Raw genomic sequence first — 14,683 nt, 5'->3', positions numbered from 1 at the left:
GCAACAAAAGATAGCACCAAGTCAGAGTATTGTAGGAGTTGAGGCATGATGCACTGTTCACACCAATTCCGTCTAAGCGCAAAGAAGCAATTCTGTGCGCCTCCTGTCTGCAACGGCTGTTGTTGATTGACAGTCACTCTTCCCTGTCATTTCCCACACCTACACCAGAGCAGTGCTGTTTTCATTGGCTTCAGGAGCTCACGCACGCCACGGACAGGATTTGATTTGAATAAAGTTGGTTGATATGAACTTCATCCAAATTAGATCTGTCCTTAGTCAGTCATTAGTCATTAGTCAGTCCGTCTGATGCGTGCGATCAGCGTAAAATTTTCCATATTGCACTAGACGGTCTCACAAGCCTCCTTTGGAAATGAATGGGATGCGTGCATTCACACACGCATCATGCGATTGGTGTGTATGGCCCTTTATTCTGCTTTCAGACCAAATCTCTGGACACACAGTCTAAGCGCATAGAACGCAATTCTGTCTGCCTCCACGGCTGTTGTCACTCTGTTTGAACTCTTCCCTGTCATTTCCCACAGCCACACCTATACGCAGAGCAGCGCTGCTTTCATTGGTTCCATGGACATCACGCACGGATAAGATTTGAATTAAGTCGGTTGAGATGGACTTTATTCAAATTAGATCTGTCCTTGTCAGTCCGTCTGATACGAGACATCAGCGTGAACTTTGCCGTATCGCACTAGACGGACTTTCACGCAAGCCTCCATTGGAAATGAATGCGTGCGACCGTGCGTTGACACACACATCAGGCCAATTGGTGTGGAAGTGCCTTCACATTTAGTTTGACTCGATTCCAAAGTGAATATTGTGAAAATAGCAGATCTACAAGCTCACAAAGACTTGCAACGTGAGGCGTCGATCATCTACGTGTATTTATCTATTTTCAAATATTTTGCTAATATTATTGGGTCATGACCGAAAGTATAAGGTCACGGGTGCAAGCGGCCGAAATGGGTTTCCTCAGACGGGTGGTCGGTATCTCCCTTAGAGATAGGGTGAGAAGCTTGATGGGAGGAGACCCCGTGGCAGATCAAAGACCAGATGGAGGGATTATATCTCCAAACTGGCTTGGGAACGCCTCGGTATACTCCCTGAGGGAGTTGAGAAAGTTGCTCAGGATAAGGAAATCTGGAGGTCTCAGTTGGAACTATTACCCCCGCGACCCGATTCCGGATACGCGGTTGAAGATGGAAGGATGGATGGATGGTCTTTTTCTTTCGGGTTTTACAAAAGTTTAAAAAAAAATTCACTTCACTGTCATCCCGACCCACTCGGTTGAGAACCACTGTCCTACAACAGGATGGCTTGATCGAACAGAAGGTAAGAAGAGATAAAACACCTGACAATTTCTGGGAGGAGGTAGTTTCCAGAGTGGATCCCAGACTTCAAAGGGACTGGCTGACCCACTGGCAAAACGATGTCATCAGGAGTCTGGTGAATGAAAACAACCATTAACCATTATAATTATTAATTCACTTGTGACAAGCATGTTGATAACTGGGCAAAGTTGCAAAGTGGACCCTTTGCAAATCTATAGGTCTATATCGTTGTCGGGTGTATGTCCAAAACCATTTGTCTTTTACGACTGTAGGTCGCAGTTTACTATGAAACCCGGCAGATCCTGTCAGTCAGTCCGTTAGGCCTCAGTGTCTATGGCTGACCTGTTATGACATCACATTATTGACTCAATGACCAAGACAGCCTGTTTTGGCAATCATATATGGATATCCCCGATGTCATCAACATTAAGCCCATATTTGGCAATGCCCATACAGTATATGGCCAAGACAGAATGAATTTGCAAATCAAGACTGCTGACTCTCATCACCTGGATATCCATATGAAGATCACGACACTGACCTCATCAAACCCTGCTGGCTATCCATACATGGTGACGATCTGGATCATCAACTAGATCTCCATATATGGAGCTGACCTCTACATCTGATTCCCTGATGATGAACCACACTAATATAATCCCTTTTATGACCATCAACATTAAGCCCATATCTGGGAATGCCCATATATGGACATGTTGTGTCAGTCTAATCAGTGTGGTTGCCGTGACACAATAAGTCACACTTGCAAATTAATTCCGTCCTTGTCCCTTTTATATGCCCATATATGGAGATCCCTGTCCCGATCATCAATATTAAAGGAGTAGTTCACCCCCAAAATGACTTTTTGGGGGCACAACGCGCGCATGTGCGCACACACACACACACACACACACACACACACACACACACACACACACACACACACACACACACACACACACACACACACACACACACACACACACACACACACACACACACACACATTATAAAATGTGAGGGGCTTTGAGCGAGCCCACAAAGTTTCTGCAGGAACTGCTTTTCTAGTTGTTAAACATCTGCATTACTTAAATTACAATGTAGAAGAATCATTATTTTTGATTGTTTGCCTCTTTCATCTCTCCTATGGTATACATCAACAATCAATAGAACTGTGGGCAAAATCTTATCCAACGATAACATAATATTCTTCGGTTTGGGTCTGAGAGGCTAAATCTCATCAAATGGTTGCTCTGTGGCCCAAATACTGAATAAATAATGGTCCTTGATATGAAATATGTTGAAAACCACTGCTGTAGAGTTGACTATAGATGCATTTCCCATGCATTGGTCCTGACAGATTATGACACAAGCAGCAAGCTACAGCTTCCGGTATATAGACGGGTTTCTGGTCCACGTCACATTGATGGGTCGGTACCAAAATTAGCCAATAAATAGAAACCATGCAGCGCTCCCCAAAACAACAGGTTTGGGGATTGGTGGGAATTGATTACATGATACATTCAGCTGTGCATTTAGTCTCAATGTTTGTAAACAAGAAACCAGTCTATGTGCAGCTTATATCTTTAAATGTGTTTATGAAAATACTGTACCACAATCTGAATGTAAATAGTTTGGTTAGCATTAGCAACATCCTTCTCGATGGGCACCATGCCAGGGTTCACAGCAAACATCCTGAAATTGACTGAGTTTGTCGAGGTTAGCGTGTGTGTGTGTGTGTGTGTGTGTGTGTGTGTGTGTGTGTGTGTGTGTGTGTGTGTGTGTGTGTGTGTGTGAGAGAGAGAGAGAGAGAGAGAGACAGAGACAGACAGACAGACAGACAGACAGACAGACAGACAGACAGACAGACAGACAGACAGACAGACAGACAGACAGACTTTTTTAGACCTTTGGCCTAATGTGCATGCAAACTTTCACAGCAATCACATGACTGTAGGCATCTTTTTTAGACCTTTGGCCTAATGTGCATGCAAACTTTCACAGCAATCACATGAGTGTAGGCATTTTGTTCAGAAGAGGCCACTCCTGCAAACTTTGGAAGACAATCTTAGCCAATTATGATGGAATATGAAAAATGTGACAGATCCGTCTTGATCACTAACATGATTATAGAGAGGTAATAATATGTAAGCCTACTGATTGGCGTGGTGTTTGGACAACATCTGTAACTGTAATATAAAAAATATATCTGCCTCCTTGGGGGAACATTGGGGGAAGAGGTTCTGCTTTGTCCTCAAGGAGTGCTTGTGCAGGGTTTTAGGCCGGACTCACACATAGGCCTATGCGTGAAACATCTTCTCCGTATCGTCTGAGAATGAGGGGGGATGGGGGAGGTCCAATGCATTGTCAATGGAAGGTTGTTTGGTTTTTTGTCGTTGCCGTGTCTCTAGCTCAACCACAGGCTGTCTTTTGGCCAAGAGACACGGCAACTACAAAAACCAAACAACCTTCCATTGACAATGCATTGGATCTTCACCTCCCCCCTCAATCTCAGACTACACGGACACGATAGCTGTCGCAACTGTGTGTAGCCGGCCTTAGAGTTTAGAGCAGAGTTTTATTTAAAGTAGTGAAAAAAGCAGATCTACAGTATGTAGATCTGTGTGGACTTGCTTTTTTCACTACTTTTGTGTGACACATTTGTATGATGAAGTAGGGCTTTATTTACGAAAAAACATACAAATTTGAAACTTGGAAATACAAGGTTTCTGCATAACAGTGAAAATATACTGTATTTATATAAAACAATAACAATATTTTCCCACATTCTTCTGCATTTATGGCTAAAATGTAATGTTTAACCATCATTGATCAGGGAAAACCAATTCCTGCCATGCTTACAGTACTGTGTTCAGCTAGTGGACTCACCTTTAGTATTGGGTGTGTAGATGGTCTTATCTGTTTGGATGAAGATGTAACCAGACTGGAAGGAGACCATGACCACTTTCTCCAGCAGTCGGCCTGGGAACTGAGCTTGGAGGTACACATACTGCTTCAAGTTGGGATCCTTCTTAAAATCTGCAGATGGGATCTAAAACCAGTACAGGGAGCTTTGCTTTTAAAAGTGACATTGAATTAGCCAGTAGCTATGCCCCTCCCAAAAAGCTTTTGTCCAATGCTAGCTTAGAATAACTTCCTGCTTGCCAAGGTTTGCCTTGGCAACAGCCTTGGCAAGCTGCCGGTTGCTAAGCTAGCATTGGACAAAAGCTTTTATGGGAGGGGCATAGCTACTGGCTAATTGCAGTATTCCGATTTTCTTCTTCTTTTTTTCTTTTAGTTGAATGTAGGAATTAGTCTGTTAGAAGTAAAAGCCCTGTGTTCAAAAATGTACCTGAAAACCTCAAAATGTATTGCCTTTATTTATTATGCACTTTTAGAATTTTTCAAAGGATTTACTAAACGGCTTCTAGACGTCTAAGCTAGAAAACTGCTCAGTGGATGCAAACTGCCAGTATTATGGTATAACCGGGAGATCTAATCATTTCAACCTATACTGTTAGCATCCGATAATGAACAACATGATGAAAATGAAAAAATATGTTATGGTCTAAAAATCGTTTTCATCCAAACGTTGATATATCGTTCAACTGGAAACGTCAAATGATGGCTAAAACTAAACTATAGTATATAGTGATCATTAGCTCTTAAAAATACTTTTGTCCAATATTTGAAAATCAGGTGTGCAAATTAAAGCTGTTTTTTAATCAACAAGTATGGAATAATGGATTAAATGCACTCGGCTAGAATCGGTCTATATAAAGACGTAATCTAGCCTGTTGAAATTCCGGCTAAGCAAAAACCATGCGTTTAAATTGGGTTGAGTCAATGCGTTGTGAGCTTTTAGATCGGCTATGTTAGAATAAACAAAGTATATAGGGCTACTATGTTTTGCAATATTAATCTACATCTAAAAAATAAACTTGTAACTAGCATTTTCAAATTATTGTAGTTGTAATAATTTGCTTCTGAGTTACAGATAAATTAATCAGTTCCTATTCTGCTATTTCTGATTGGAAATTAAAATAATCAAACCACAATTACAATTTTGAGCTATATTTTCGTCCACGCCTTAAGGTGGTTGCACACTGCACTGCGTGTTTTCGTTGCATTTTGGAAATCCGAAATCCAGAGGCCAGGGAGAAAGAGGGGAAAGAGAGAGAGAGCAAGGCACTCCGTGGCGACACTGCGAAAATCGGATAAAATCAACCCTGGTCTGAAAATAAATACGAAACCGGCGGCGGTGTGCAAACGTGATTGACATAACATGAGGTTGATTTTTTTATTCACGCACTCCTAAAATCACCCTTTATTTACTATTTTTCTAATTAAAAATAAATAAAAAATACTTCAAATACCCAATCTACATCGACACGTTGTGTGCTTGTAGATCAGCTATTTGAACTATATAAAAAAAATCCTAAATAGTAAAAAAATATTTTTTTAGGGGGTACGGTATGGACGAAAATAGGGGCCTTAAAGTTCAGGTGAGACTTCAAAATACACTGACAACATTTTGCAGTACCGTAATTTGTCCGATTGCTTGGAAGTTGTTGGCACTGTTAATGGTCACAGTTGTGAATGTCAACCGCCTTAATTTTTCCGGATAGTTCATCACGCTAATCTCGACGTTCTGTTCTCCACCTGTACAATCTTGACACTCCACAAAGATGTTTTCTGGAGATCCTACACGCAACACGTTAGGAGCAGACAACACCTGCCTGCAGACAGGAAGGAGAGAGAGAGAGAGAGAGAGAGAGAGAGAGAGAGAGAGAGAGAGAGAGAGATGGAGGGAGAGAGAGAGGGAGGGAGGGAGAGAGAGAGGGATGGATGGATCATGAAGAAACAGATACAGTAAAGTAGGTCTAATAGAGAAGTGTGTGTGCATGCGTGCGAGAAAGGTCGCATTAGTTCTATAGATCTATGATCAGGACAGAGATTCCTAGACGTTTCCATGCCAAAGACCCTGAAATAACCTCTGGTGTTTACTAATTATTTGGGGGCCCACTTGCAAAATCCCCACTGCCCACAAGTGGGCCCCAGCCCACAGGTTAAGAATTGCTGGTATAAAGGTAAACTCATCAGGTCCTGCATATGAACATTGACCATAAAGACTAATCCACTGATCATTCTGGACAGGATTAATACTACATTTCATCACTAACAGTCTTGTTTTTGCATTGCTTCTGACAGAATGCCTGCAGTATCTGTACTCGGCTAAACAAAAAGAAAATCACACCCAGTGTGAAGTGAGCGGGGCTGCGTACTAGCATTGTTCCGACGTCTCATTACTCCAACGTTGCGATTGTCCGACTCTCTCCATTACTTTATCTTTAACCCTAACCATGTAGTCGGAAAGAGTCTGACTTTCATAATCCTCAGAGTGAGCGGCGCTATTTTGACCAATGACCGTCAGGTTAAAAAACATTGTCCCTGAAGAGGGATATGATGCACAATGAACTTGTTATGAACTAAAACATTATATTCTAGAGCATAGCTTAAAGGGATATAACACTTTCAAAACTTTTTTTTCGTCTAATCAGGCTTGTATGAACACCCTGAACAGTTTTTAATTTGCTTCATTCAGTATTTAGATATTTGATGTAAATGTTACCACCTCCAACACGCCCAGGCCCTCTCCACATACACACCCATTGTAACTTCAAACTCCATTTTAACCATGATAGATTAATTAAAAACACACATTATTTTTTCTGGTGACTCATAATACCCTCCTAATACGTGAGCAGACCGTGTTTGCCAGACCCATGAAATGGGTAGGCCTACATAAGCAAATGTCGGTCTGTCTGTCTGTCCTGGTTTTCTATATAAAGGGTATATATGATGATGACATGATGATGACATGCCTACAAAAGGCATGATGTCATAAATGATGATGACAGACAGGGGGTCTGGCACAACCAGGTTGACCTGGTCTAGTTTTTCAATAACCTTTTTCTTTTATTGCCAGACCCATGAAATGGGTAGACCTACATAAGCAAATGTCGGTCTGTCCCTTTTCTATATAAAGGGTATATATGATGATGACATGATGATGACATGCCTACAAAAGGCATGATGTCATAAATGATGATGACAGACAGGGGGTCTGGCACAACCAGGTTGACCTGGTCTAGTTTTTAATAATTCTTTGGGAAAATGGAAAACATTAAATACAATAATATTTTATTGAAAATAAATGAAAAAAGTTATTGAAAAAACACGGTCTGCTCACGTATTAGGAGGGTATTATGAGTCACCAGAAAAAATAATGGGTGTGAATCTATCATGGTTAAAATGGAGTTTGAAGTTACAATGGGTGTGTATGTGGAGAGGGCCTGGGCGTGTTGGAGGTGGTAACATTTACATCAAATATCTAAATACTGAATGAAGCAAATTAAAAACTGTTCAGGGTGTTCATACAAGCCTGATTAGACGAAAAAAAAGTTTTGAAAGTGTTATATCCCTTTAACTGTACTGTACAATAACTGTCATTGGAATTGATTGAATGCCCTGTTCATTCATATCTTTGCCTCTAAAATAAACAAATAAAAAAAATGAATTAACCCCCAATTAACCACTTAAGCTCTATTTAATAATAGTGAGCTTGTAGATCTTCTATTCTCAATATTCCATAAGTTTTTCTTTTCTGAAATTCTTTTGAAAAATGTTTGAATTTTGTTTTTACTAAAAGAAAGTTTAGAAATGAGAGCCCACTTTGAGAACCACTACCCTAGAGGTTGGGTACCATATTGTTCAAAAACAAAAATAGAATTGAAATATTTCAAATTAAGCTGTTTCGCTTGTCGTTTTCTTTAGCATAACAAAGAATATTAAATTCGGCTACACCAATGTACTTGACTGTTTTGCATTTATGTCTAATAAATTATTCAATCAGTCAATTTACTATGATATAATCACGATCTACCCGTGGCTCAAACTTTACTTGTAATTAAATGTTGATGCCAACACTTTTGTACTTTGACTCATATACATTTTGAATTCTGGACTTTCACTTGTTTTCTATATATTTCTATATTGCAGCGTTGATAGTTTGGTCAAGTAGCCTATTATTGCTATCAAAAATATCAATGGCGATCATTAGTAGCAGGCTATATATGATACCCTTAATTTTATATAAGGACAACACATCTATTGTTTATAAAGTACCAGGAATGCAAGTACTTAGTAGGCTACTTTTAAATGTAGGCTACTTAGTTACTTTACACCACTGATGACTGGCCATATCCCGCCAACAATAACTGCTTGTAAATATGATGACCTTCAAAGCAGCCAAAGGTATGGCTCCTCCATACCTCCAAGACCTGATCAACGCCTACACCCCCACCCGTTCACTTAGATCAGCCAACACAGGGATGCTGACAGAACCCTCGCTAAAAACTCCAGGGCAAAAATCCACTCGTCCGAGACAGTTTGCCCTCCTGGCCCCCAAGTTGTGGAATAAACTCCCTGTCGCACTTAGAACAACGGACTCACTCGCTAGCTTTCGCCGTGGACTGAAGACTCACCTCTTCAGACTCCACCTAAACCCTTAGCACTACAGAAAATCAATGACCATACATGAAGATAGTTAGCATTTGTTTTTAGGTTTTTTAGAACTTTGATTATATTGTGTTTATTTCTAGATAGATATCCATTTGCACTTGTTATATTGCTGTTGATGTACGGACATATTATCTTGTGATGTTTTGTATCTGCTTATTGTAAGTCGCTTTGGATTAAAAGCGTCTGCTAAATGCCTAAACTGTAAACTGTAAATACTCAAAATGCAAATATTGTACTTTTACACGACTACAATGATTGTGATGTAATTTTCCACCATTTGGGTATTTTTACTTTTGGTACTGTAAGTATACTTAGATGGCAATACTTGGTACTTTTACAGTAACACATTAGGTTAACACATTCGAACACAGACCTTGTTTTATCCTACTTAACAGAGTAGTTTTACTTAGGTAAAAAGTAACACATGCAAACACAGGCCTTGTTTTACTTGTAACAGAGTAGTCTACTTTTACTTAGGTAAAAACATTTGAGTAGCCTACTTTTTCCATCTCGCAGCATCCACGGCTGTTGCGCCGTTGGACGGCTGTTGCGCCGGTGTTGTAAAAAGATTGGGGCAAAACACATGCAGGCAGTGAGGAATAGACGGGAGCGTTTCGCTGTTTCTATGTGTCATCTTTTCGACACCCAAACCTAACCCTTACCCCCTATAACCCTAACCTCCGTGGGGTGTGTCGCTAACCCTCCCGAGTCCCGACGCTCCATGGTCGAAATAATGGTCGTTCGAAACAGAATGTGAGAAGATGGGGCACACAGAGCAACTAGAGAAGCCCATATCAACAAGAGCACTTGAATTGCCCGGCGAGTGCAAACGAACATGATGTGAGCCTAGCTCCGCCAGCCAGAGGACTGATTTTGGAAGCGATGTTTGAGCTGTCAGCTTCGCTCAACAGCTAAAAATACGTAGTTATACATTCATAAATCAAGGACATTTCTGTTTATTTTTTGTATCGAAAAAGTATCGAACCGTGACACCAAAATATCAAACCGAACCGTGATTTCTTTGTAAACCGTTGCACCCTTAATATACACACATAGCCCATATTGTGTAAAAAAGCATACAGATACCATAACACCCCAAATCATAACTTCCCACTGGACTTCAAGCAACTCTGACTTGAGAAGGTTGACATTTCTGTATTTTAAATCTTTGTTTTGAGTGGTCTTGTGTAATATTGTAATATTTTGATATATGGCCATAAAAATGTAAACAGAAGGGTTTGGAATATTTCACTGCATTTGGTAATGTATCTAGAATATTATGAAAGTTTAAAATTTTGAATTACAGGTAGGATCTATATTACAGAAGAAAATGTAAAAAAGGAAGTAAAAAGGAGATATTTACACAAGACCCCCAAAAATGGGTCAGTGACTGGTAGGTGAGGTGTGTGTGTGTGTGTGTGTGTGTGTGTGTGTGTGTGTGTGTGTGTGTGTGTGTGTGTGTGTGTGTGTGTGCGTGCGCATGGGGGGGGGGGGGGGGTTCTACTTACAACGGAGATGCATCAGCCAGAGAAGTAAGGGAGGAGAGGGCCAGAGAGGCCACACACAGCCAGAGTAAGGTCTCCCGCATCCTGCTTGCTGCCGGGTCTGCTGTCAATGTGTCTGAAACCCCACCGATACCTGCCTCTTATCCTCTGCACCCACTCCATTCTGCAGGGTTTCCCGTCACTCCCCACCCCAAACACACACACACACACACACACACGCACACGCACACGCACACGCGCACACACACACACACACACACACACACACACACACACACACACACACACACACACACACACACACACACACACAACATTGCACTTTCTTCTTTATTGATTTGTTTAATATTTACCTTCCTAGGACATCGAAGTCCATGGCTTGTTTATTCTTGTGTTCATATAAGGACACTGTTTGCATGGAGGGACTAGGGAATAGGGTCCTGCTTAACCTTCACTTTTTAATTGTGGGGTGGCTAATGGTAGCTGACAGTACAGCATCTTGCAATGGGCCTCATGTAAATAAAACGGTATGTTCAAGGGTCTTAAATGAGTAAGCAATAATGAGAAACTGCAAACTAAACACTAGTTTCGTTTTCCAGTCAGCAAACATAACTGTAAATAGTCGGGGGCCTTAGGGAGATAGAATGGTAATTTCGCGCTAATCAGTCTAAAAGCGCCAAATTTTGCACAGATGTAGCCCAGGGCATGCTCTAATGATTTAGCTAGGGTGCCCGAGACGGCCACCTTCGGGGTCGCCACAGCTGCCAAATGAAGTTGGACTCCCATCGACTTTCTATATAGGAAAATACCCAGAAAAACACTTTTTTCTGGGTATTTAAATAGGATGTGAGGGGACTAACTAGGGGTTTGTCATGATGCTGAATCCATTGCAAGCATTTGTTTTGCACAAAAAAACATTCCTTGGGCTAAAAATGGCCCCAGAAAACGATGGTTTAGTGATGAAAAGTGATGAGTCATCACTTTTCACAGTTTTGTGGGCGTTTTCTGGGGCCATTTCTGTGTTAGTGTTAGTTCAGCTATTTTTGACATAAAGCTGTGTGAAATACTTGCCATTAAAATAGTGGTTAAAAATGTATTAATTGATTACTAGAGTCCCGTGGTCAGAGTTCTCGTCAGTTTTAGATGATTAAGTAGTTCCAAAGGGGTGGGTGCCATTTGGCGTGGCCCAATCATTGAAAATAGATTAATCCACAAAACTAGTGTCATTTGTATTGTTGGCCTATTTTTACCATTTAGAGCGAGGTTTCGTTCTGATCAGCTGACTGCAAAGCACCTTGTTTTGGGGAAATACGTTGCAGCGGCGTAGTGATACTGGACACAAAAAATAGTACCATGTGACAGAGGGGTCAAAGTTGAACGAAAGTTGGTCTATTTGGTAGAAATAGGTCAACAATACAAATGACGCTAAAAAATGATGGGTTGTTTTGGCTGGGTTAAGCCTATTGGGTTATTTAATTGGGTTGTTTTCATGCAAATGGGTATTCTGATAACCCAATTCGCTGAGTTATTTCTGTTGGGTATGGTGTTATTAGCTGTTGGGTTGTAATTTCCATAGAATTTGTTGAGTTATTTTGGACTACCCAACACGTTGGGTAAATACGTTGGTCACCATTGCTTTGCATAACAATGCAAAGCATGCTGGGTAAAGCATTTCCAGTGGCATTTTAAGCTTTTAGGAGCAAAAAATGCTAAATGTGTCAATGACACTGTGTGGATATGACACAGTGTCATATCCAAGTGTCTGCCAAGGCAAGCTGACTGACATTGTCAGAATTTGATTTGTCAGTATTTGAGCTTCAACCATAAGCTTAAGTGCTAGGGTGCTAGGTTAGGGTTGAGCTCCCTCCCCCTGGAGGTGAAATTAGATGCAGAACCTTTGAGGACTCTTGAAGGTTTAGCCTTTGAGACCATGCTATTTTTCCATGTATTGTCTCATTTTGGTAATGGCAATAAATTAGTTGATATTGTAACTTAACAGGGAAGATTAGCATAGGCTGAATCGCTTCGCCCATGCTTTGTGATAATGTGATTATTTAATTAAATTGACAACTATCAGTTGTACCGATGAAATTTCAATTTATAAAAGGAACCACCAACATAATAGTAATATATAATAATGAGGAAATATAATACATTTTAAATAACCCAACACATTGGGTTATATGAATAACCCAACATGTTAGGTTAAATTAACCCAGCGATGGGTCGGTCCAATATTTAACCAGTGTTGGGTTGGGAAACAACCCAAATTGGGTTGTTTTTAACCCAGTGTTTTTCTGTTTTGTGGATTCATCTATTTTTAATGATTGGGCCATGAGCCCCTACCAAATTACTGGAACTACTTTATATTCATCTAAAACTGACCAGAACTCTGACCACGGGACTCTGGTAATGAATTAATACTTTTGTAACCACTATTTTAATGGCAAGTATTTCACACAGCTTTATGTCAAACATAGCTGAACTAACACTTTAAGTAGTGTGGGCCTTGCCCTAATTGGTCCAAAGCAATCATCCCTGATCAAGAAACACTACCTAAATTCACCGGTCAATGAATTTGACAAATCAAGAAAACATTTCAGAAACATAATAAAGCATACAAACACAATAAAGCAACTTAATCTAAAAATATAGCTGCAAGCAGCGATAAAGTGGCCAAGGCAGAAAAAGCAGGAAAGCAAAAAAGCATCAAGGGAAAGCAAAGAACAAATCAAAGAAAAACTGGAAGCAGTGTTCTTCCGAACAGGACTCCGGCAGGTCAGGTAGGTTTTTTTTGGCCTAGCGGTGACTCTATAATAGGCCAAAGTGAAAAGGGTGCCACGTGTTCTTGGGCCTTTCACGGCAATCGGACGCTGCATGCGGGATTTGAAGCATTTTGTTCCAAAAATGTGTTTTGCAAAAATTGACCCGCTGGTGGCGCTATAACAGGCCAATGTGAGAAGGGTGGCATCTGTTCCTTGGCCTAGTGGGAATGTGTGTGCAAAATCTCACACACATAGCAGGCTGCGTTTGAGACATTTTGTTCAAAAAGGAGCAATCCTGCAAACCTTGGAATTCAATGTTAGCCAATTAGATAGAATATGATATCTGACAAATCCGTCATGATTACATCACTGTAGAGATACTGTGTACTGATTTGTGTGATTTTCGGATAAAATCTGAAGGAGTAATATCGAAGAATGTGTTTTACATACTGTAAGTCGGCCTTCTGGTGGCGCTATAAATGGCAGATGTGAAATATGCAGGGCACAGGTTTTTCCTTGGCCTCTGGGAAGTGTGCATACAAAGTTTTAAACTAATCGGTGGTTATAGGTAAAAGCACAAATTGGCCTCTACACAACATGTATGCAAAAGACTGTAGGCCTATATGCAACAGACATAAAAAACTGTTACACCTGGACAGTTTGATTATGTACTGTACATAGTAAGCCTTGCTGAGCTATGAAGATCATATGAATCGGCATGGCTATGAATCTCATAGGGCAGGAGCCTATCTCCTGTTTCTGTAGCGTAAGGCAACTTGATGTACAAGTACACCCCCTGGACATGACGCTAGCATGTCACAGGTAGTTTCCCCCATTCCAACCCTGATTCTGAGTTTCAAGCAGGGAGGCACTGGGTAACATTTTTTAGAATCTTTGGTATGACGCGACCGGGGTTTGAACCTGGATCTCCCAGTCTCAGGGTAGACACTCAAACCACTAGGCCACTGAGCTGGTACATGATATCGTTGCAATCCTTGGAAATCACAACATAGGTGTAGACATGACAGTTTGTATTATAATGCTTGTTTCAGGATTTATGATGCAAAATACATTATTTAGTAATGGCGGATATTAAAATACGCATCAAGGGGGGTTGGGGGACATTTTTAGGAAGGATCCATATCAGACATTGTTCAAGGAACCAAACTGTGAAGTGTACCAAATATCATGGTTTTACGCTTATATAAACCCCAGGCGGGATTCGATCCAACGACCTTCTGCATGAAAGTCATATGCCCTGACCACTACACTAGGCAGCCACAGAATCTTTTAGCCATGTTTGTTTAAAAAAAAAGTTCTATGTAGGCTGAGTGCCTTGATTTTATTGATTTCTTTTTTATATTTTGGAGGCTTGGGGTGAAATCAATCTGAGTAAATGTAATCTATTGTATGTATTTCTGACATTTTCGAGTGATCATATTTTCTTTTACTCAGAACAGAAAAAAAAACGGCTGTTAGAGAAGGG

General features: G+C 40.6%; 1 protein-coding gene across 1 annotated transcript in view; it reads right to left on the bottom strand.

Moving 5' to 3' along the window:
- The window catches only part of LOC308280903 (complement C3-like), a 61,012-nt gene extending 50,418 nt beyond the window's left edge, over positions 1–10,594 (bottom strand). The window contains exons 1-5 of the mRNA XM_080720974.1: positions 10,436–10,594; positions 5,887–6,082; positions 4,233–4,395; positions 2,957–3,048; positions 1,364–1,455 (exon numbers count right to left, since the gene is read on the bottom strand). Of these exons, the coding sequence (XP_080577100.1) occupies positions 1,364–1,455; positions 2,957–3,048; positions 4,233–4,395; positions 5,887–6,082; positions 10,436–10,515 (623 nt within the window). The 5' untranslated portion in view covers positions 10,516–10,594. The remainder of the gene's footprint in view (positions 1–1,363; positions 1,456–2,956; positions 3,049–4,232; positions 4,396–5,886; positions 6,083–10,435) is intronic.
- Between the last annotated feature and the right edge of the window lie 4,089 nt (positions 10,595–14,683).

This window comes from Nannobrachium achirus (genome assembly GCF_963921795.1).
Source record: "Nannobrachium achirus genome assembly, chromosome: 3".
Classification (NCBI taxonomy): Eukaryota; Metazoa; Chordata; class Actinopteri; order Myctophiformes; family Myctophidae; genus Nannobrachium; species Nannobrachium achirus.
Note: the sequence above shows the minus strand (reverse complement) of the source record. Positions and strands in the feature narration are given on the sequence as shown.